The sequence below is a fragment of the Panthera pardus genome, unplaced genomic scaffold (assembly GCF_024362965.1).
Source record: "Panthera pardus isolate Hobbes unplaced genomic scaffold, ASM2436296v1 HiC_scaffold_10, whole genome shotgun sequence".
Lineage (NCBI taxonomy): Eukaryota > Metazoa > Chordata > Mammalia > Carnivora > Felidae > Panthera > Panthera pardus.
In genome coordinates, this window is record NW_026526655.1 from 7,363,845 (window position 1) to 7,388,783 (window position 24,939).

At 48.5% G+C, this 24,939-nt stretch overlaps 1 protein-coding gene across 1 annotated transcript in view; it reads right to left on the reverse strand.

Annotated features, from left to right (window-relative positions):
- Positions 1-3,589: 3,589 nt before the first annotated feature.
- The window catches only part of EFHD1 (EF-hand domain family member D1), a 39,052-nt gene continuing 17,702 nt past the window's right edge, over positions 3,590-24,939 (reverse strand). Inside the window, exons 2-4 of the mRNA XM_053903646.1 lie at positions 19,988-20,135; positions 13,830-13,964; positions 3,590-4,804 (exon numbers count right to left, since the gene is read on the reverse strand). Of these exons, the coding sequence (XP_053759621.1) occupies positions 4,670-4,804; positions 13,830-13,964; positions 19,988-20,135 (418 nt within the window). The 3' untranslated portion in view covers positions 3,590-4,669. The remainder of the gene's footprint in view (positions 4,805-13,829; positions 13,965-19,987; positions 20,136-24,939) is intronic.

The window sequence follows — 24,939 nt, forward strand, 5'->3', positions numbered from 1 at the left end:
GCACAGAGTCAGCCAGGTAGACGATCATCATCTTTTTTGTTTTTACTGTTTATTTATTTTTAAGAGAAAGAGAGGCAGAGTGCGAGAGGGGGAGGGGCAGAGAGCGAGGGAGACGCAGAATCGGAAGCAGGCTCCAGGCTCTGAGCTGTCAGCACATAGCCCGACATGGGGCTCGAACCCACAAACCGGGAGAGATCGTGACCCTAGGCGAAGGGGGACACTCAACCAACCGAGCCACCCAGGCGCCCCAATCATCATCTTTACTTGACAGGTGAGGAAACAGGATCAGTGAGGCTCAGCTACTACCTTCTATCTGACTCCAAATCCCATTTCATCACACAGCCTCCAGGGCAGAGGCAGAAGTTCGGCTGTTGGTTTATTTCCTTGCTGCTCAAACTAAGGCCTTTGGCAAGTTGACTTATCACTTTTCCAGTGAGAAGAATGTCCCTATAATCTCCGCTATCCTCACTTTCAGAGCTGTTCCCTCAGGCCAGGCTTCTAGGTCAGGGTGCCTAGAAGTCACCTGTTGGTGACAGAGGTCCTCCCTTACCCATCTCTGGTGCAACAAACCCGGCTTGTTCTTGTGAAACAAATCCACAGGGGAGCCTGTCGCTGGCTGAGCTGCATGCTAGGACCACAGCAGTGGGTAAGGCAGAGTCCCTGCCCTTCAAACCGTGCCTTGTCCAGAGGAGCAGAAAGACAAGAGAAGGATACTGCATAATGCTGTGAAACCCTGAGAGGGAGCACCTCACCTCACCTGGGAGGATCAAGAAAGCTTTCTGAAGATAATCTCTGAGCTGAGTCATCAACAATGAGAAGTCTTTTGGCAGGGAAGGGAGGGAGGGAGTGCCAGGTGGAGGAAACCGCATGTGCAAAGCCCTCAGGAGCTTTCTAGGAACCAGCAGGTTATCACCTATACCTGGAGCACAGTTTGGAAGGAAGAGAGGGGAGGGAGGAGGGACGAGCAAGGCAGGGGACAGGAGAGGTGAGCAGGGACTAGATCCCGAAATGCTGAAGAGATGTTAGGAACAAATGTTATTCTAGCTGCAGGTGGACAATCAGGGCAAAGTGAGGGCAGAGAAATGAGTCAGGAGGCCACTGTAGAGAGCCAGAAAGAACCAATGAAGTCCACGGCCACAGAGGGGGATGATGGGAGCTGTGGGTGAGAGGCATGAAGGGAACAACATCTATAGGACTCCATGATCAAGAGGCAGGGGCTCCTGGGTGGCTCAGTCGGCTAAGCGTCCAACTTCGGCTCAGGTCCTGATCTCCCAGTTTGTGGGTTCTCGCCCCGTGTCGGGCTCCATGCTGACAGCTCAGAGCCTGGAGCCTGCTTCAGATTCTGAGTCTCCCTCTCTTTCTGCCCCTCCCCCATTTGCACTCTGTGTCTCTCCCTCAAAAATAAACATTAAAAGAAAAAAAAAAAAGAAGCAAAGAAGTCCTTTCCCTGGTCTCTAGTTACATGACCCAATATTTGTCCTTTTTTGTCTTAAGCCCTTCTGTGTTACATTTCCTATCATTTGTAATCATGAGTGTTTAGCTCTTGCATGGGCTTGGTTGTCCAGAGGCAAGTGAATGTTTGAAGTAATTACACTGCTGTCTCCATTCCTTCTTTTTTTCCTTTTTGCTCATAGACCTTCTTTAAAAAAAAATTTTTTTTTTAACATTTATTCATTTTTGAGAGACAGAGACAAAGCATGAACGGGGAAGGGGCAGAGAGAGGGAGACACAGAATCCGAAGCAGGCTCCAGGCTCTGAGCTGTCAGCACAGAGCCCGACACGGGGCTCGAACTCACAGACTGTGAGATCCTGACCTGAGCTGAAGTCGGACGCTCAACCGACTGAGCCACCCAGGTGCCCCCATAGACTTCCTTTTTTTTGAGGGAGAGGGCACAACTAAGAGGCAGAGAGAGGGAGAGGGAGAAAGAAAGAGAATCCCACAAGGGGCAGAGAGAGCGAGAGAGGAGAGAGAAACAGGGCTCACACAAAACGGGGCTCGAACTCACAATGGTGAGATCACGACCTGAGCCGAAGTCAGATGCTTAACCGACTGAGACAATCAGGAACCCCTAGACTTTATTGTTCTTAGTAGTTTTAGATTTGCAGACTAACTTAGCAGAAAGTACAGAGTCTCCGTATGCCTCTCTCCCTGCCGCCTGCCCCTTCCCCGTTTCTAACATCTGGCATTAGCATGCTACGTTTGTTACAACCTATGTACCCATATCAATACCTTATTATTAACTGAAGTCCAGGTTTACATTAGGGTATGCTCTTAGTGTTGTACATTCTGTATGTCTTGGCAAATGTATAATGACCACTATAGAATCACACAGAGTAAGTTTCACTGCTCTAAACCCCCCTACTCATCCTTCCCTCTCTTCCTCTCAACCCCTGACTTTTTACTTCACCGTCTCGGAGTTTTGCCTTTTCCAGATGTCATAGTTGGAATTAAACGGTGTGAAACCTTTCCAGATTGGCTTCTTTCCCTTAGCAATATGTATCTAAGGTTCCTCCGTGTCTTTTTATGACTTGACAGCTCATTTCTTTTTTATTTTTTTAAATGTTTATTTATTTGAGGTGGGGGGTGGGGGGTAGGGGCAGAGAGAGAGGGAGACACAATCCAAAGCAGGCTCCAGGCTCAGAGCTGTCAGCACAGAGTGGGACGTGGGGCTCAAACTCACGAACTGGGAGATCAGGACCTGAGCCGAAGTCAGACGCTCAACCGACTGAGCCACCCAGGCACCCGGGCAGCTCAGTTTTCATCACTCATACTTCTTTCCATTGCTGAATTAGTATTCCAGTGTATAGATGCACCAGTTTATTCATTCACCTATTGAAAAATCTTGAGGGGCGCTTGGCTGGCTCAGTCGGTGAGGCATGCGACTCTTGATCTCGGGTTTATAGGTTTGAGCCCCACATTGGGTAGAGAGATTACTTCCAAATAAAATCTTAAAAAAATATCTCGGTTGCTCCCAAGTTTTGGTAATTATCAAATAGCTGCTATAAACATTCATGTGCAGGTTTTTTGTGTACACGAAGGTCCTCAGCTTGTATGAGAAAATGCCAAGAAGCACGCTTCCTGGATTGTACGGTAAGAGTGTCTCCACCCCTTTTTCTCGGCCACTTCCTCTGGCGGGGCAGTTGGAGGGTGACCCTACCTGGAAAAACGATGCCCGAGAATTGTAGGTCTTAGGTTTGTGCGAAACGGGAAATGATCCTCCCTGGGGAGCAGTGGGTGTTCCCTTAGGACTGAGGTCCTTACTCCGGTCCCCAAGTGCCCGAGAATCCACATGAGAAGGAGGGAGGGGTCACTGGCTCTCCTCAGAGTTTCAAGGGGTCTAGGAAGCAAGAGAAATTAAGGACACATTTTACCTGCGGCTGAAAGAACCCTCAGGGAAGGGAAGGGGAAGAGCTACTGACACCCTCAGTGTTCAGCATGCCCCCCAGTAAGGCCATCATCTTAGATAACACTTCTGACTCTACTTCTGGGGGGGGGGGGATGTCCGACAGGAGCCGGGGCTGGATGTGGCTCCTGAAAAAACACTCTCCTCTCTCCCCCACTTGAAAGAAGACTAGAAGCACATTGATGTGACGGCAAAGTCCACTCGCACGGTTTATTGGAAAAAAGAGGCAGCTGTGAAGTAGAAATGCAGATGTTCCCCTTGTAAAGACAGCAGTTACAAAAGAGAAGTAATAAATACAATGTTAGGAATTCTTTAAAAAAAAAAAAATACAACAACCCCCTGGTATTTGTGAGCAATCCCAAGAACACCCAACATATAAAAATTTGTGCTGGGGGTAAGAACAGCTTCACCTCAACATCTTGGGGCAAAAGTTGGAAACTGGCCAAATGAAGACGGTCACGACTTTTGGGATTTTGGAAGGCTCTGGATTTGTCACTTGGGAATGTAAGGGTCCACGGTAATTTATTTGCATAGTAGGAATTAATAGGGATTCTTCTATGCATTAATATCACTTCTGATTATTCTCTCATTCTTGCAGGTAAGTAGCAGGGTATTTAAGAGTAGGAGGAAATGAGAGGACAAGAATGAAGGGGAGAAGAGGGCGGGTGGGGGAGGGGGAATGCTAAGTGGACAGGAGAAAGGTGAGAGGAAGGAACGGGACTTCCTACCTGTCCCCTATTTTGCCGTCTCAGCAGCATGCACCCCCGCTGCAGAGGGGGCAGGCACTGGTCCAGCCTGGCTTGCCTTAAACCTCGCTGTCATCAAAGCACAGAAGACACCAAAGCAACGGGCAGAATCAGGCTCACAATGAAAGCAGGGAAGTTGAACAGGAAACCAAGAGGAGGGGGACCCCCAAGGGGAGAGGTGTGGAGAAGGGGAGAGGTGAATTCCCTGGGAGAAGGGGCAACATTAACATCAGAAACCTGCAGGGACAAGGAAAAAGTGCAAGTTGCTGAGGAGAGGCACAATCTGGCTACAGAGGAAAGAGGGCAGGAAGGAGAAGCACCGGGGAGCAGTTGGCTCATCCCAGGACACTTGGGAGGGGCTCCCACCCAGGGATGAGAGCCACCCCCTGCCACTCCATGAGGCTAAGGAGTTTGCATCGAGTGGTGGGTGTGGAGGCCGGTTGGGGGGGAAGATGCCCAGCCAGCTCTCTTGGGGGGCTTCTGTGAGGCACTGTGTGGATGGAGGTCAAGGTTGCCTGACTATGTGCTGAAAGCAGCTTTGAGCTCCCGGAAGGCCGCCTGGCGGAGTCTCCTCTTCTCCTCCTCCTGCTTCCGCTCGTCTTGCTCGGCTTTTAGCTCGGCTTCAAACTTACTGGCACAGGACAAAGCTTGGACCTGCGGACGAAGAGCAAAAGCAAACCACAGACTGAGGGAGGGGAGGAGAAACTTGGAACAACCCATCCGACAGAACTCCGTTGGCTGGAGCCAGGTGACAGGGGAACCTGGTCCTGTCGCAGGGCAGGACCCCCTCGCCCCCTGAGAACCAACACTCCTCTTCACAAGTCTGTTCAAACTACAGCGAGGATACGATCTCTTTATTTGCCGCCGTGTTCTACACCGCTAGGTTGCTCTTTCTACTTCTTTTCCAGGATACTCTCTAACATCCCCGCCTAGCCTACTACCCACTTCTACTTTCGACCCTTAATTTCACAATAATATTGTTTTGTTCGACGGGGAGAAAACAAAGACAAAACCAAAATGAACTCCTTGCTGGGATGCCGACTGCAATCGCTTCAGTCTGCCTGTGGCAAAGGAGTACTTTACAAGTAGATCCATCATTCTGAATTTACTTCCAAATATCACACGGTGTTGTTGATGTTGTGAATGGGATTTGGTGCCATTTCTTTTAAGCCTAGTTGATCTTTAATAATACCGTATCAGATAAATCCATCTGAAAATCATCTCTTCTAGAACTGATTCCTTTTTTCAACCCCCTCAGTGTCTCGTCAGTTTGGTAAAAGTCCCAAACACACTGGGTGTGCACGCTATTTTAATAAAGATTGCCAAATTGCTCTCCAAAGTAGCTGTTCGAATTTACACCCCCACCATCATGGAATGTGAGTTCTCATTTCCCCACAACGTCCTCAACGTTTATCAGTAACCTTTTTCCTGTTTGCCAATCTGATAGGCAAAACACATACACACATACACACACACACACCAAAAAAAAAAAACAAAAAAAACAAAAAAAAAACAAAACACGCTGGCACCTTCTTTTATTTCTTCTTTGGTAAATTACCCATTTCACTGGGGTTTTTCACTTTGCCATTCTTTATATAATTTAGGCGTAGTCCCTTGTTATATATTTTTTGGTTACTCTTAGTCTTTTGATTGTCTGTTAACTTCAAGGTATCTTGGGCCAGGTGAATCTTTAAATTTTGATGTCATCAGAATTTCCAACCACTTCCATTCTGGCTTTTGTCTCTCTCTCTCTCTTTTGGTGTTTATTTATTTTTGAGAGAGAAAGAGGGCACGAGCGGGGAAGAGACACAAAGAGAGGGAGAGAGACAGAGAATCCAAAGCAGGATCCATGCTGTCAGTGCAGAGCCCGATGTGGGACTCGAACCCATGAACAGTGAGATCGTGACCTGAGCTGGAGTTGCACGCTCAACCTTTGAGCCACCCCATATTATGTCATGTGTAAGGTCTCCTATACCCCAGGGCTTTAAAACCATTTTCCTCTCATACTTTCCTGGTTTTATTTTCCCATTCAGCTCTTAAAGTCACTTACACTGTATTTTAGTGAAGGAATATATATCATTTAAATGACTTTACTTCATTTTCCTAAGTGGAGAGCCAATTGTCTCAACACCTTTTATTGAATAGCCCATTATTTTTCCACTGACTGGAAAGTTATCTTGTTCATGTACTAAATTCCCACATGAAGGGGATCTGTTTTTACTATTTTCTCTCCCATTCCACTGACCTCTTTATTCCTGCACCCGCACTACATTATTTAATATTACTGCTTTAGAAAACCTTGATATTTATGAGGAAAGTATTCCTTCATTATGTTGACTAAGCACATTGTTTTCATATTTTTAAATGTCTTATTATGAATATTAAACTTCACCAAATGTTCTGAGATGTCTCACTGAAGGGATCACATTTTTCATACTTGATACCTATGAGACATTTATTTATCTATCTATCTATCTATTTATTTATTTATTTATTTATTTAAAGTTTATTTATTTTGAGAGAGTGCACACAGGAGGGGCAGAGAGAGAGAGACAGAGAGAGAGAATCCCAAGCAGGCTCCTCACTGTCGGCAGGGAGTCTGACACAGGGCTGGATCTCATGAACCGTGAGATCACGACCTGAGCTGAAACCAAGAGTTGGACACTTAACCGAGGGGGCCACCCAGGCGCCCCATGAGATCTTTAAAATTATCCCTGCAGTCTGAACATAAATTTCAAATGTTTTAAGATTCCTACAGCTATATTCATTAGATTGATACAATTTTTTTGATGCGTTTTTATCCGATTGTTATCAGAATCATGCCAGCTTCACAGAACGAATGTGATATAATCTTTTCCAATATGTTTGAACTAGTTTGTGACATTGAAAAAAAAAAAAATGTAGAACATTGAAGAATTAATCCCTAAATTCCCCAGCACTTAACTGTTTGTGGGGAGTTTGGAGTTAACCCTCTAAATGTCTTTACAATTCATCACATTTCCTTCTTCTGTCAAATTTATAGAAAAGCATTACCTTTCCTGTAGCGTTTAAATGATTTCAAATTGAGGTGTCAAACCTCTCACAATTTTTAACTAGCATGTTCCTGGGTCCATCATCTTTTCTCCATTTCTCCTTTTCCCCATCATAAGCGTCCACATTTGGGTGGCTCTTTGTCTACTCTCTGGTTCACTCAGTCACTTCTCTGCCATGTTAAGGCTAAGATTTACCACCTCCTACCAGGCTCTTTATTCAGTCCATTCTGGTTGTTAATCCATTACATCCTGTGTAGCAAAATGCAGGTTCTCACGTCTCAATGAAAAAATTATAATGTCCCTTTCCTAAATTCTTCCTGCACTGCACAGGGTCCATGTCTGAACATAGGACACCTCTGAAAAATGATGATTTTTTACTCTTTCCGGATCAGAATCCCTAGGGGTAGGGACTAGGAAATTATGTTTTCCAAATTTCATAGGTATTTCTCCTCCCCCACCCCCCCACCCCCCACCGCCCCCAGGTATTTCTTAGGCATGTGAGGCCCTGCTGAGTTCTCCCCTCCAGCTCCCTACATCAGAATCACCAGAAGACAGATTCAATTGCCTGGAGCAGGGCCCAACTCCTGCTGACTCTTATGACCCTCTACCCCCTGACTCAGGTTGCAAATTTGGACCCCAGATCCCCTTGTCTAGCCTGAACCCCTCTCTTCCTCACCTTTATCTTTTTCTCCTTGTTGTCTTATTTTATTCAGGAATTTTATGAGCTGGCTATTAAATATTAGAAGGTAAATGATATAAATCTATAATTAAATTATATTAGAAGCAAAAGTAGTAAGTACTAAAAAGTCATCGCTTCCTGATTTACCTTGCTATATATTTTACTCTATCTGTGCTTTGGAGATTATCTGTTTCCGTTATATCTCTAAGGTGGAAATCCTATATGATGATCTGCTGTGAATCTTCCCAAATCCACATTTAGCAACATCTTGTTGGAAGCTTGAAAGCAAGTGGTGGGGGTTTTACACCTTGGAAACCAACAAATGCTACAAACTAGGCCTTGATTTATTGTTTCACTGACTACCTTTTCCTAAGAAAGTGTTGGGAGATGTTAAAGATACAGATTAAGCTGAAAAATGTGTAGTGTCTGTAGCTTTTGCATTATGAATAGCTCCAAAGAAATTCAGGGAATATTCTTCCAATATTTGAAAAACTATTATTGAATTCAGCAAGGGAAGTTGCTCACTGAAGAATGAATGAAGTTCTGACATATGTCCCTTTACTTTTTTTTTTAATATATCTTTTTAATGTTTATTTATTTCTGAGAGAGAGAGAAAGAGAAAGAGAGAGAGAGAGAGAGAGAGAGAGAGAGCCTGTGAGCAGGGGAAGGGCAGAGAGAGAGGGAGACCAGAATCTGACACAGAGCCCGACGTGGGGCCTGAACCCACGAACCATGAGATCACGACCCACTGAGCCACTCAGGCACCCTTTTTTCTTTTTTTAATGTTTATTTTTGAGACAGAGAGAGTGAGAGTGTGAGTGGGGGAGGGGCAGAGAGAGACACACAGAGAATCCCAAGCAGGCTCTGCACTGCCAATGTGGAGCCCAACATAGGCCTGAAACTCATGACCCTCGAGAAGTCAGACACTTAACCAACTGAGTCACCCAGGTGCCCCTCCCTTTACTTTTTCTTTTTTTTTTTTTTTAACGTTTATTTATTTTTGAGACAGAGAGAGACAGAGCATGAACAGGGGAGGGGCAGAGAGAGAGGGAGACACAGAATCTGAAACAGGCTCCAGGCTCTGAGCTGTCAGCACAGAGCCCGACGCGGGGCTTGAACTCACGGACCGTGAGATCATGACCCGAGCCGAAGTCGGACGCTCAACCGACCGAGCCACCCAGGCGCCCCTACTTTTTCTTTTAAGTCAACTTAAACACAATTATCAACCAACATTCACATCGGAACTAGATTCTGCCGTCAGTTGCAACCATAGGCTAGTGACAGATACAGAGCCCAGCAAAAATCCATGAGCCGTTCTTAGAGAATCAATGGACCGTGTGGAATTTGCAACAGAAGAAATGCATACTTTATGATTTATAAATTGTGTGCTACGTATCCCTTAAAACATTTAAATTTATAATAAACTCATGCATACATGCATATGCACACTTTGTTCAAAGAGCCAGTTGTTAAACATTTACCAACGAACCACCGTCTAAGCCTCAAGGTCCTGCTCCACAGGGTGGGATGCCACCACCTCCCTCCAGAGTGTCTGTGGGGGCAGTGGAGAAGACAAGAACCTGAGACCGCCTGCTCACCACTGCCGGCCAGGCCAGGCGGGAGGGGGCCCTGGCAATTCTCTCACTCCGGGTTCTTGTTCTGCACTATAAAATTCGACCTTTTCCCTCGATTTCATGGAGTCCTGTCTTGCCTATCACCCCACTCTGTGTCTTCATGTTTCCTTCTCTGTGGACCACTTCCCCGTGACCTAAAAATACCGGCATCTGTCTTCTCTAGGTTAAAAACAAACAAACAAAAGTCCTTTCCTGATCCCAAGCTACCATCCCCATTTTGTCCAGGCCTCTTCGGCCAGCCATCTAGGCAGAAAAGTAAACCGCCACAGCTCTTTCTTCCCAGTGCCCACTCACCTCTCACCCTAGTGCCAAATGCCCTCCACGGGGAAGCCGGTCTCTCAAAAATCTCCACTGACCCACTCGCCAGACCCAAGACCCCCTCTCTGGCCTCATCTGACTTCATCTCGTCTTGTCCTCCACAATAGCATTTTCTCCATGGTTTCCTTGTATCTCCAATTCCTTGCTTCCCCACAACCCAGTCACCATTATGTTCTACCATTAGTCACTCAACTCGAATTCTTGAGTTGCTACTCGAATCTTGTGAAGGTGGCTCCTGTGGTCTTTGTAGTCTGGTGTCCGTGAAGCATTCACTCCCTCCCTTCTTCCTCTGAGACGTTCCCCTGGCGCATGACCCGAGGGTCTGGGGAGGCCGACCCTACCCACGGGCTCCAGGACAGAGCCCAATCAGAGTAATGTTATTACAGCCCTTCCTGTGCTCGGTTCAGCAAGGGACAGGTGTGGAAGAGATTATTCCACGACCCTCAGTATCGAGTGTCCCCATCCTCCCTAGTAGCAGAATTACAGTTGGGCACAGATCTCTAGGAAGAAAGGCATTTTGTATTCTCCCATGCAGCCAGGAGTGGCCAGGTTCTATACAGCATGACATGAATGAAACCATTTGCAACTAGCATTGTGCCCTTCAAATGAAAGGCCACACCATCCCTGTCCTCAAACCATTCCCATTGTTGGCGGGGGGGGGCGTTGGTGTCCCTGTCTTGATTTTTTTAAACATCATCCAGCCCTCTCTACACAGCTCCACAAACCTTGTGGCATTTTACCATCCACCTCCAAGCAAGCGGTCATAAACACTGAGAATGCTACTTAGTTTGGGATTCGTTACCACCTCCAGCCCAGCCCCACTGTCACTACCCTGTGGGATGGGCCCACAGTAGTTCTCCAGACATCTGTGGAAGCCTCCCTGACTCCAGCTCCTCCTCAGAGAAGCCCATCCCCAGCGCCAGGTCATGTCCAGGCCCCCTGAGGGCCCCCAGCGCCTGCAACCGCACTTCCCAAGCCTGGCTGTGGATTGCAAACACCTGCTGAGCTCTTCCCGCTCCACACTTCCTGGGCTGTGCCCTGGAAAATCTCAGGTAGGTGTGGGTGGGGCCTGAGAAGCTGGTGTGCAGGTAATTCCGGTGGCTAGCAGGCTGGGAAGGCCTGACCTTCAGGGGAGACCAGAGCTCCCTGTGCAACGTCATCCGGTGTGGACGGGGGCCAGCCTCCAAGTACTCTTTACCCTCCGTGCCTCGGAGCCTTTGCTTTTGCTGTTCCCACGGCAGGAACGCCCTCCCTTCCTTGATTACAAGGTGAATCCCCATTCTTCTCTGAACATCTGTAGCAAATGTCAGCTCCTTTATGGCCCTCTCCGAGATCTGAGTGATGATTCCCTACATTCGTCATTCATGCAAACGTTTATTGAAGGCGATTATGTGCCAGGCTCTGTAATTACAAAGATAACACACCTACTCCACCTTTGAGTCTGGGTTGAGGAGGCAGCCATACAACAAGTTCAAAAACTTATGTTGTTATGCTTCTAATCTTTTCTGCTACTTATAAAAATAATGCACGCGCATTATAAAACATTCCAAAACTAAAAAATAAGTCCCTCAGACATAACTATTACCAGTACTTTGGTATGTAATTACCCAGGTTGTATTGAATATTTAATAAAATTGAGTTTCATTTTAAAAACTTTTTAATGTTATTGTTTTTTTTTTTAATTTTAATGTTTATTTATTTTTGAGAGAGAGAGAGAGACAGAGACAGACCATGAGCAGGGGAGGGGCAGAGAGAGAGGGAGACACAGAATCCGAAGCAGGCTCTAGGCTCCGAGCTGTCAGCACAGAGCCCGACGTGGGGCTCGAACCCACGAATTGTGAGATCATGACCTAAGCTGAAGTTGAACGCTTAACCAACTGAGCCACCCAGGTGCCCCAATGTTTTTTTTTTGAGAGAGAGAGCGAGAGAGAGCGAGAGAGAGAGAGAGCGAGAGCGGGCAGGGGAGGGGCAAAGAGAAAGACACACACAGAATCTGAAGCAGGCCCCAGGCTCCCATCAAAACTGAGTTTCAAACATAATGTTTTGGGGCACCTGGATGGCTCAGTCAGTTAAGTTTCTGGATCTTGACTTCACCTCACATCACGATCTCATGTTTCATGAGTTCGAGCCCCGCGTGGGGCTCTGTGGTAACACCTTGGAGCCTGGAACCTGCTTCAGATTCCGTGTCTCCCTCTCTCTCTGCCCCTCTCCCTCTCATGCTCTGTCTCTCTCTCTGTCTCAAAAATAAAACTTAGCCCTGAACTGCTCTCCAATAAGCTGGGATGATCTGTACTCTTACCAAAGGTGTCTGAGAATGTCCTGAACAGATAAATTATTATTTTTTTGGATGTTTATTTTTTTTTTGATGTTTATTTTTTTTTGAGGGGGGGAAGGGTAGAGAGAAAGAGAGACACAGAATCCGAGGCAGGCTCCAGGCTCCGAGCTGTCAGCACAGAGCCCGACGCGGGGCTCGAACTCACGAACCACGAGATCATGACCTGAGCCGAAGTTGGACACTTAACCAACTGAGTCACCCAGGCTCCCTGTGCAGACTTTAGTAAGAGCATTTGGTATGCTGTGCTACAGGACTGGGTTGAAGAGTGTCGTGCTAAACTTGGGTCTCAATCTTAGGCCCCTGCCCAAGGTATCACAAAAGATCATCAAGTATTGGCTCAGGTGATGAAATGGAGAGGACCCATCCCTCCAGAAGTAACCTATCCCTCTTCTCTATTCTCTCTCTCTCAAGGCTGAGAGTTTGTTTTCCTCACTAGACTGTGTGTCCTGGGGAGGGCACAAGCTTTGTCTACGACCTCCTTGTAAAGGAGCTGTATTTTCAGAACTTAATGTGCTGGGCCTTGCCAGAGCTGGCTGAATCAACGTGAAGTCATGAAGGAAGGGCCAAACCACATCCAATTCTGGAGTGGTTGGCCTGTCCCGGAAGTTATCAGACGATGATGGGAGGACTGCAGGTGTTAGGAGTCCATCGTGATTCACAGTTTATATATTGACAGAAAGATGACTGAACCTGTCTCTAAGCAGCATCACAGAGAAGTAAGAAGAGAGTCCTATTTAGGGGCCAGAGTGGTCGGGATGTGTTGCCGGGGACACGTTGTCTCTGGGCAAACTCCTAGAATAAGCCAACACTCCCCAAAAGGCTGGCTTCTATCTGGAATGGCTGGGAGTCCCAATAGCTCTCATATCATGTATCGAGTGCCAGGTACTTGCTAAACACTTTACATACGTGAATTCATGTAGCCTCATGGCAAACTAGTATTGCCTCCATTGTACAGATGAGAAAACTGGGGCACAAGGGTAAGTAAGTGGAGGAGGCAGAATCTGAACCCAGGCAGCCCTACCCACTGCACTCCCCTGCTCTGGTTGACAGGGGATGTGGAGGGCTCTCTGCTTTCTCTTTCTGCAGGTGTGCTCTGTGGAGATGAAACGACAGCACCCAGCCAGGGGTAGGGTCTCCATACATGTTTGATGACTCTGTGAACGTGTGCATGAATGGAAGCACCCGGAAAGGCTCTGGGGCCATGCACTGGAGATTGCTTCCCAACTCCCAACCACTGTCAACGGAGCAAACACCGGTTCATTTCGGAACGGGCCACTGAGGCTTCCTCCTCTGACCCCAGTGTTCATTTACACACAGGTGTTTAAGTTGCAAACGTGGAGGCATCTGCTCAAGTAATTCAACTGGGGCTTGGGGTAGAGAGGAGCTCTTTAGGAAGGTCTGGCCAAGCACTGATCTGGGAATGCCGTGCCAGCAAGCCATCTGAATCAGAACCCAGGATGGAACGCGTTTACCGTGTGATTGTTTTTCCATTTTGCTGTTAATTTTCAGATCCTGTGCAGACACGTTCATTCCCCTTCAATCACACATGACAGGCAGACTTATTAAGCTATTGCTGTTCTGATCGTTCTGAGCGAGTGGATGACGTAGTCACCGCGGGGAAGCCCATGTCGGGTAGAGTGAAGGGAGAAAGAATGGTCCTGTACAAGAAGGAGTCACCTACCTTGGCTTCAAAGAAGTCCTTGGCACCTTTCACGCCCTCCTGGGCCACGTCGATCTCAGAGAGCTTTGCCAGCGCCATCAGCCCGCTGTCTTCCTGTAGCTCTCCCGCTGCGGCCTTGTGGAATATGAGTAGGAACTGTAGGAAAGGGTTGAGTAGAGTCCGGGTCAACCTCACTGAGACTTACGGCGGTCCCCTCCAGCCCAAGGGAAAGTCATGCCCGCCAAGCCTACGAAAAGGGTGCAAACGTGTGCGTGTGACCAATTATTTTTTCCCCTATCACACTGTCTGAAATCAACACATGCTCATTTTCCACAGGAATGTAGGGAAATGGGTACCTTCGCATCCAGTGGAAGGGAATGCAAACCGATTCAAATTTTTTGGAGACCAGTTTGGAAATATTTACCAAAAAAATAAAATGCTTCCAACCATTAATTCCACGGCTGGGCATCTGTCCCTCAGAAACATTTGCACAATAGTTTAAGAAGCATTGTCTATAAAAGCAAAAATCACTGGCAATGTCCTAGTTTGTGGCCATGAAAGAAAAAAAAAAGTCCAATAGACCTATATACGCTATTTCTTAAACCTAAATAATTGCCGGTGTTTTTAGTCATCCATATTTTCTGTTTGTGTCCCCTTTTTGCATTAGATTACTCTTGCTTTTTTTTTCCTTTTAAAGATTTTTTTAACTTATTTTTTTTTAATGTTTATTTTTGAGAGAGAGAGAGATGGAGCGCGAGCAGGGGAGGGACAGACAGAGAGGGAGACACAGAATCTGAAGCAGGCTCCAGGCTCTGAGCCATCAGCACAGTGCCTGATGCAGGGCTCAAACTCATGAACAGTGAGATCATGACCTGAACTGAAGTCGGACGCTTAACCGACTGAGCCACCCTGGTGCCCCTAAAGACTTTATTTTTTAAGTAATCTCTACACCCAGCGTGGGGCTTGAACTCATGACCCCGAGATCGAGTTGCATGCTGTACTGACTGAACCAGCCAGGCACCTCTCCCAAGTGTTTTCTAAAAGATCTTTACAGGGGCGCTTGGGTGGCTCAGTCGGTTAAGCGTCCGACTTCGGCTCGGGTCATGATCTCACGGTCCGTGAGTTCGAGCCCCGTATCGGGTTCTGTGCTGATAGTTCAGAGCCTGGAGCCTGTTTCAGATTCTGTGTCTCCCTCTCTCTGACCCTCCCCCATTCATGCTCTGTCTCTCTCTGTCTCAAAAATGAATAAACGTTAAAAAAATTAAAAAAAAAAAGATCTTTACAGAACTTGGTATATTTCAAATACTTCCACTGTCACTTACCTTTTCATTGTGTTTATGATCATTTTTGACTTTCAAAAATTGTATATATTATTTTTAAGACACAGAGAGACAGAGTGTGAGCAGGGGAGGGGCAGAGAGAGAGGGAGACACAGACTCTGAAGCAGGTTCCAGGCTCTGAGCTGTCAGCACAGAGCCCAACGCAGAGCTTGAACTCATGAACCGTGAGATCATGACCTGAGCCAAAGTCGGACGCTTACTCGACTGAGCCACCCAGGCGCCCCCTCAAAAATTGTATATACGTTATCAGTCTTTTTCTTCTCTCTCACCAGTGCACCCGTGTTATGCGTAGAGAAACCTTTCTTGCTATCAAGGTTACAGAATCACCTATATTTTCGTCTATCGCTTTTATGACTCCTTTTTTGTTAAACGTGTAAATATTTAATCTCTGAAATTTATTCTGATCTGTCCTGTGAGGTTGATCATTAACCCTATTTTCTTCCAAATGGTTAGTTAGGAATCTCCATGTCATTTATTGAATAATCCATTCTTTTCCTGCAGGTTCTAAATGTGGCCTAAATGCATTAATCTTTAAAGCCAATTTGTACCAGGGCCTCCACAGGATATATTTTTAAATGAATAAATAAGCCAAGCTGAAATGGCAGGTCCCCCTTCTTCCAGACTTTCTCCCCCAAAGCGATTTTAGGACTTTTACTTCTTTAAAGAATTCTGGCCAATTTGTTCGTCAAACAACCGCTGCCCAAACTTCTAGAATTTAGTTTTCCAAGTCAGCACAGAAAGGAGCTTCTCCAGGTTTTTAGGTGCTATGTAAAACACATCTGTCTACAGGGAATTTTGAGTTTTCAGGGTATTTTTCATGACCATCCCCTCTAAAGAATGGCTTCCCCAAGGGAAAAGAACATTACCTAAAGTAGACTGAGAGGTCAAACAACATCAACGGGCTTTCCAAATTCCAACCAGGGTATCTTTTCCTGCCAAGACTCTTAATCCCTAGAGGAAAGTGTGTTTCATTAAGTGGGAGTCTCGGCTGTTGCCGCCGCCCCAAAATGCCTTGCTAATGAACCTTCCTTTGTGATTCCTGTTTCAGGGCTCCTGACTCCACTGTGGACTTTGCCCAACGCAAAGCAAGGGAGGAAGCAAGAAGCTCAAAGATCCGTGGCTTTGTGGAGGCTGCCTGCCGTCAGCTTGGCTCCACAGAAGTGCCACGTTCATCCACCTGCAGCTTCAAACTCTCTCACTAGAGGCCGGCAGAGACTCAGTTTCCTGCGGGCTTATGGGAGCCAGGATACTGCCTCCAAGTCTTGGAAAACAAGCGTATTGGAGGTGAGGCTCCCAAGAGTAGGATGGAGGGCAAGGGGGCTTGGGGGGACGGTCGTGGTCGGGCTCTCCCGGAAGAGAAGGTGACAGCAAAGACACCAGCACTTGCACACGTGAGCCATGTGCAGAGGGCAGAAGTGAAACACCTGTCCCTCAGCACCCTGCCCACCCTTAAAATATGGACAGCGGTTACAGAACACTCCCGCCTCCCCCACCCCTGGCCCCTTAAAGCAAATACAAAACAGGTAGCCCTCCACACCACGAGGGCAGCTCAAGAAAGATGAGCCTCACCCCCCGGCCTCGCAGCCATGCCAGTGACCGTGGTGGGGGTCTCCTCATCTCCGAGAGTCATTTTTCCCATATCTACTGGTGTTTACAGAAGGGCTTAAAGTATTCCTCGGGGATCTTTGCTCACTCTCACTCTGCCGGCTCCCAGATGACCAAGAGCAGCCCTGTCATAACTTTGGGGTCTCTGCCCCAGCCAGTTGAAGGAAAAAAAAAAAAAAAAAAAATCCGACCCAACCTGAAAATGTTCAGCCTCCCGTGAAGCATGCCAGGCATTCCCTTTCCATTTTATGATAACCACCAACTCCTGAATGACAATTTCTCTGACTGCCCAGCCTTGTTTGTCTTCCTATTTATAGTCCACAAAGACTGGTATGTTGTGGAGAATTGGAAAGTGTCCTAGCTGTGACTATGAGCAAAGAGGGGAGGGGGGAGAGGAGAAGGAGAAAACAAAGAAACAGAGAGAACTAACAAAGCCGAAAACAAGCGACTTCAGGCACAAGCTATCAAATGCTTCTGGAAAATGTAAAGAATTCTTTTTATAAATACATATTTTTTTATTTTTTAAGTGTTTATTTATTTTTGAGAGACACAGAGTGCGAGCAGGGGAGGGACAGAGAGAGAGACGGAGACACAGAATCCAAAGCAGGTACCAGGCTCCGAGCTGTCAGCACGGAGCCCGACGTGGGGCTGAAACTCACAAATCGTGAGATCATGACCTGAGCCAAAACCAAGAGTTGGATGCTTAACCGACTGAACCACCCAGGCGCCCCAAATTTAAGAAATTTAAAAGAAAAAAAAATTTTTTAAGTAAATCCTACCAACATGGGGCTTAAACTCATGACCCTGAGATCAAGAATCTCATGCCCTACTAACTGAGCCAGCCAGGCGCCCCAAATTTCTTTAAATTTAAAGAAATTTGGGGCGCCTGGGTGGCTCAGTCGGTTAAGTGTCCGACTTCGGCTCAGGTCATGATCTCATGGTCTGTGAGTTCGAGCCCCACATCGGGCTCTGTGATGACAGCTCAGAGCCTGGAGCCCGTTTCAGATTCTGTGTCTCCCTCTCTCTCTGCCCCTCCCCTGTTCATGCTCTGTCTCTCTCTGTCTCAAAAATAAATAAACGTTAAAAAAATTAAAAAAAAAAAAAAAAAAAAAGCAGGAGGTCGGGCCGTGGGGCATTAATGGCAACCGCTTCCAAATCCTGTGCATCTGGGCGCAGCTGCGAGAGACAGGACCACAATGGGACTCTGAACCGACAAAGGACAGACATGAATGTCACTGAAGCTTTGTAAGGAGGGGGTGAAAACCAAAGGAACACTTTGGAGATTTCCAGACCTCTGAGGTCTACCATCTGTAGGAATAGCCAAACCCATAGGTAACCCAAAGCTAACCAGGGGTCTTGGATTCCGGGAGGAGCATGTGGGAGTGGCTCCTGGGTGAGACAGCGGAGAGGGACTGCATCTTGACCCGGTTGGTGACCTGCACAGACCTCTCAACACTCTCGATCTCTGTTCCCCACAGGTCACAACTTTGCCACAGAAGCTCTTTCCCCAGTGTTGCCTCCCGGGTTGAAAGAGCCAATGCTTAGCACAAATGATACCAAGGAACCGAATGAGAGGCGAGGGAGCCAGAGGGACACCTGCGAAGGTGAGCGTGACGGGTGACAGTGGGAGGCTGTGGGCACAGAGGCTGCCACCCAGGTCCAGCCTTGAGCTGGAGCGTGAGTTCAGGCAAGTGCTGGCTGTTCTGACCCTCTAGCTCCTCAGCTCCGAACTGAGAAGCCTGGCCTAGATTGTCCTGAGGGTTATGCCCAACACAGGTTTTCCGTGATCTTCTCTCTCCGCATCTGCCAGCTCGGGAGAGGAAGAGAAGGGGGGATCTGGAGTTGACTTTGTGGTCAGTGAGAGAGGCAAGGCCAGTTTCATCGTGGCTGGGGAGGGAACTCATTGCTGCCAGTTCAGCCACAGGGACCTCAGGAAGAGTGTCCCAGGGCCCTATCTAGTCTGGAGAGAAGACAGGTACTTGGCCAAAGCTCTCACCATCAGAAACCAGGACGCCAGAACACCACTGTTTCTGGAATAACCAAGGTTATGCACCAGGAAGCAAGTACAGGGCTCCCTATTCCCAGCCCCCGAGGGCCCAGCTGACAGAGAACAAGACCGCAGCAGCTGGGCTAATGCTGAGCTTCTAGCCCGGATGTTGTTCCCAAAGCTGTTCTAACACCAGGGCGCGCTGACACGTCTAAAGCCCTTACAATAAAACTCAAGCACGTAAGACACGAAACCCTTCCCTGTGGGGCCACATCCTTGCCTTGTAAGAAACACACTGGCCTTGAGACTTCCCTCCAGACAGAAATGGCCTTAAATCACCAGAGTTCTCACACGTTTAGAGATCAGACTTTGAATCTATTTGCGTCTTCCAGAACGACATCTGTACACACAAAATTTTGCCTGCAATTTTAGGGATTCAAAGGCCAAAAAAGCCCATACTTGGATTGTTATGGGGAGGAGGGGAGATCCATGACCCCAGAGTAAGCTCCTTTAATTGTTTTTTACTATTTTTAATTTTTTTAAGTTTGTTGTGTTTATTTTGAGAGAGAAAGGGAGAGAGGAAGAGAGGGAGGGAGGGAGAAAGAAAGAAAGAAAGAGAGAGAGAGAGAGAGAGAGAGAGAGAGAGAATGCACATGCATAAGCAGGAAAGGGGCAGAGAGAGAGAGAGAAACTCCCAAGCAGGCTCTGTGCTCAGCACAGAGCCCGAAGTGGGCCTCGAACTCACGATCCGTGAGATCATGACCTGAGCCAAAATCCAGAGTCAGACGCTTAACCAACCGAGCCACCCAGGTGCCCCCATTGTTTTTTTGTTTTTGTTTTTTTTTTTTTACTATTTTTAAATACTTAGTATAACAATTTTTAAGTTTTAATGTCTAAAAAAAGTATAAAATTTTTATAAAAGTACCAGAACTTTGCACCCACAAACATCCACTATGAGTATCTTGGTAAACAACCCTCCCGATTTCTCAGCACTTACCATTTCACCCAAATGAGGCTGTCCCACCCACAGTGACTTTCAGTCTGCTTACTGAGCATTTGCCCATGCCAGCACTGGGGTTATTAGCTTCTTAAAGATATTTGTAAAAGAGCTCTAGGTTGACTATCCAAGCAGCGCTCTGGAGGGGCCGAAGCCACTTGTGCTCCGGGGGACGGTAAATGTGAGTCTCCTCTCAGGGGGCCACTCCCCGCAGGGACTCGGGGCCAGCAGGACACATATCAGCAGGTACCTCACGGAAGCTGAGCTGGCCGTCAAAGTCCTCGTCCACCTCCTTGATCATACTCTTCAGGCCCAGGTGGGTCTGGGGGGCCCCCAGTTTCTCCATCATCAGCTTCAGCTCCATCAGGTCAATGAAGCCGTCCCGTCCAGCGTCATACCTGCGGGGATCAAAGGAAGGATGCTGACGAGGGACCGCCATGGCCAGCCAGGACAATAAGACACCTGTCACTCTCCCAAACACTTCATTCTTTTGGCCTCATTTACTGAAAAACAATTCCGTTAGTTACCTGCTGCTTTGCAGTGCCCACCTGGGTCACCGTATCAGAGGGGACCCCCTTCTAGAAACACCTTCTGGATCTGCACAATACGATTCAAAGGGGATCTTGAACTTCACGGATGTTTTCGTGTCTTTTATCTCCTTATCTAAGCCCTAAGTTTCTTGACGATGAAGAACATGCCTGTTTACCTTCACCTCCCCCAGTTTTGGTCTACGAATGCCGGACAACGAAGGAGTGCAGGAGCGAGCCGCGAGCATCCCCTACATTCTCCCGGAGCCGCTGGCAATTCCAGGAGCCTCCTCTTGGGTCTCTGCCTCCCGCACTTCCACAAACCCCTCCGCTCATCCTTCTGGTCTCCTGCCTGTGGGAGCTGGTTCCCACCCTTGCATGCACCTGTGTAGCAGGCTGGCCCCGACTCTCTGGTTTTAAGCTTTGCCCGCCGGCGTGCTCATCTAGCGTCCAGGTCCGAAAGGTCACGTCCATGCCAGTGACTGCCGAGAGGGGACCTGGCTTTGACCTGTTGGCTGAGCTTTATCACAGAGCCAGCATTTCTGCCGGCTGTCCTTCCAGCCCCCTTTGTCCCCCGCCCCGGTCCCCTGGCTGGGAACCAACCCTGCCTCATCAAGGTGGGGGCATGCCGGCCCCGCCCTCTACTCCTCAGCGCCGGGGTATCCCACAGGAGCCTTCTTCAGCCTTCTGTCCTCTGCTTTCTCCCAACAGCTCTACCCCCCACTTCTTAACACACCTGGGCTGTGACAGGGTTTTCCCACGGACCCCCCCCCCCCCCGCCCGGCTCTCCTCCCTTCAAGTCCATCCCATTTTCTGCTCCTGAGAGGTCCCTTGTTGCTCAGGTACGAACGAACATCTTGCTTTAAAAAAACAAACCCGGGGGCGCCTGAGCGGCTCACTCGGTTGAGTGTCCAACTCTTGATTTGGCTCAGGTCATGATCTCACGGCTCATGAGTTCGAGCCCTGTGTCGGGCTCTGTGCTGACAGCTCAGAGCCTGGAGCCTGCTTTGGATTCTGTGTCTTCGGCTCTCTCTGCCCCTCCCCCGCTCGCGCGCGCTCTCTCTCTCTCTCTCTCTCTCAAAAATAAATGAACATTAAATTTTTTTTAATTTAAGAAATTAAAAATTAAAAAAAAAATTCTGTCTCTCCCTCCCTCTGCTTCCCCTCCCTCGCTCGCGTGCACCATCTCTCGAAAATAAAAACAATATTGATAATAAATAAAAAGCAAATCCGTTCACGACAGCCAAAAGGTGGAAACCACCCAGGTGTCCAGTGACAACGAACGGATAAACAAGATGAAGTAGACCCATACGACGGAATACGGTGTGTTTATGATTCACGGCAAAAAGGAATGAAATTCTGACACGTGCGACAACACAGGACCAACCTTGACAACATTACGGCAGGGCTGAAATAAGCCAGACACAAAAGGACAAACACTATACAGCTGCTCTTGCATGAGGGACCTAGAACAGTCAAGTCACGGAGACAGAACGGTGGTTGCCAGGGCCTGGGGAGTGAGTTTCGTGGGTTAGCGTTTCAGTTGGGACGAGGAAAAGGTGCGGAGACAGATGGTGGTGGTGATGGTAACACAAAGGGGGTGTTTGCACTGAGCTGTGCGCTCACATGGTTAAGGGGGGCAGATTTTACGTGCATCCTACCACAGTAAAAACAGATAAACAAAGCAGGCTCCTGCGCTGTCCCCCTCCCCACCCTCCCGACGACAAAAGCCCGCCATTGTTGGCACCCACACCACCACCCACCCAGGAATGCAGCCTGTGGGCAACGAGACATCTAGCCCTGAGGGCTGGTGGTATTTTTGAGGCCCACGTGGTGAGGCTGGAGATGAGGCCCAGGACACATCTGTTCCAGCCACAGCAGCCGACTCATGCCATTCCTCCCGCCCAGAACACACCCCCCCGCCACCACCCCCGCTGTCCTCAGTGGCCTTTCTGTCCCCTCAAGCTCAGGGCGCTGCCCCCTTCCATCTCTGATGGCCAACAGCCCCATTGTCTGCCCTCTGCTCCTCAGCAGTCACCACCTCCCGTTGCTAGATATTTCCTATGGCGGCAGCTCTGGGCTCCCACAGCCCCAAATCCTGAAAGAGCGGAGCCACAGTCCCTCCAGCCCGTGACGCCCTTCTCCTCTCCAGGCCGACCCCACACGTTGGGGGATGTGGGCCTGGTCCGTGGGGGGCCCCCACGAAGGTCGATGGACCATGTCAGAATGGGCGTGGAAGGAGGAACTGGCAGCATCTGGCCCTGGGAGCAGGGCGCCGCCTTCAGATTACACATTTAAACTTCCCAGGAGCATTCCCAAAGAGCAGCAAGCTCTGTGCGGGGACATGACAGAGCTGGCCTGTAGCCAACACAGGGAAGAACTTCCTGGCAAAAACAGCCAACCAGAATAAGACCTGGGGTAAGAAGAGCTCTTACAAACAGGCTGGAGGGACAGTCTCTGTTACAGGGAGTCCTAGTCAAAATAAACAGGCTTCTTTAGGGTGGAACTTTCCAGAGCCTTCCATATGGTCATCTGAAACCTACCAGAGGGAAACAGAGCACACAGGCTCATTTGATCACACAATCCTCTGCCTTTGGGGACTTTCCACTAGAAGGCGGCACTCGTTGGTCGCCGAGCGCTCCAAAGAACACACAACAACGCATCTCACAACAATTTGGTGTTAGAAGGACTGGGTTAAACAACCACAATGGTACCTGTCACGCCGAGATTTTGAATACATGTCAATAAGCAATGCACACGGTGCATGTTTCAACACAAAGTCTGCAGAGAGCAGGAGCCCCGAAGTTCTGAAGGACGGTGCATCTCGGATGTGAATCACTGAGGGCAAAGGCAAAGATGGCTGGGGTCTCTAAAGGGAGCAGCAAAAGCCTAGGTGTGAGTGAGGGGAGGGCCCAGAATGGGAGAGAAGCTGGGAAGGAGGATGGAGGAGAGAAGAACAGGTCAGGGTGAAGGACCGACCAGGGTTCCCTGCTCACATAACCTACAGCAAGCACGACCTCCCCCAGGGGACCCCAGTGGGGCTGGTGCCACGGGCTCATGCACAGGGAGGGGGCTGAGATGTCAGCCTTCTGTTTCTCTTCTGGGGTTCTGACCGGCACGAGTCGAGAAGGTTTGGAAAAACTGTTCCAAGCCTGAAACGTTCTCCAGGCCTAAGAAAAGGGACAAACATGTCAGAAAGGGCGTCAGCAAAGTCTGGAAACAGGCTAAAGGAATTTAAAGAAATCTTCTTTTTTTTTTTTTTTTTTTTTAATGTTTATTTTTGATAGAGGGAGAGTGCAAGTCGGGGGAAGAGGCAGAGAGAGAGAAGGAGACACAGAATCTGAAGCAGGTTCCAGGCTCCAAGCTGTCAGTACAGAGCCCAATGCGGGGCTCAAACCCACAAACTGTGAGATCATGACCTGAGCTGAAGTCAGAGCCTGAACCGACTGAGCCACCCAGGCGCCCCTAAAGAAATCTTTAAAGAGGCAGGGAAAGGTGACCACTTCGGTGAGTCAGTGCCAGGAAAAAGCCCACCCAGCACTACAGCGGGCAAACCCCAGCTGGAGGAAAGGGCCAAAGGTGTATCTAGGCAGGCCTGTCTATGTCGCACAGGGAGCCATCAGCCTGGCACAGCAACAAAGCCAGCGTGTAGATGTGGAAGGGACATCTCCGAGGCCGAGCAGGGCAGGGAAGAGTGGGGTCATGAGCCGGCTACCACTTTCACTCCCCGGGACTCAGGGAAGGCTGCTTGCTTGCCTTTGTTCCTGCCTGAAGCACTGGCCAGGGGCCACGTAAGTAAGTCCAGGCAGGATTAGAAAGTGACACATTAGTGGCGTCCTCACCCCTCCCCGTGTAGCTGGGAAGTGCGTCCTCCCCTCTTCAAAGTGATCCTCCACGAGGGCTTGTCCACGGTCACTTCCTTCAGGACCTGGGTTTGCGAGACAGGCAGGAAAAACCTCCCAGGGCCCCTTCGTCATCTTTCTGTTTTATCTGTTCCTCTCAAAGCACCCCATGACCACATGAGCAGCGCACACCATGGGATGCAAAGCGCCCAATAACTAAACCTGGCCTGCTCTGCAGCTCACCACACATTGTCTCGTAAACTAATCCTTTTCATCTTTACAACAGCCCTGTGAAGAATTAATAATAGCCGCCTGTGTTTATGGTTTATTGAGAGCTTACTAAGTGCTGGGCACTGTGCAAAATCACCTCGTTTAATCCAACAGTGCTGTGAAGTGGTGATTAGTCACCCCACTGGAGAGATGGTGACAGAAGTATGCAGTGAAGCCACCTCCTGGGGATGAGAACTAACCTGGGACTTCCAAGCAGGTCCTTGGCTTTACATGGAGCAGAGAAGGCAGGGATGATCATTAACTGAGTTTATACTATGTGCCCCACGACCCCGTGAGAGCTCAGGGGCCAGAGAGGTCACTCAATGTCCCAACAAAGAGACTGCTATTGTAACTGTAAGATGCATACCGTCTGCAATTGATGCCTTGAAGGCTTTGGCAGAAATGATCGGAGCCATGGTGCAGAGTCCCGAATAGGCAAAGTCATTAATGTTTGACCAAGAGAATTTCAGTGTTGCCATCTTGCAAACATCTGGAGAAACAGTCTCGGCAGCCGAGCCCTTCGAATAAATTTCATCTGATTTGACCCGCCAGAACTTCTGTGA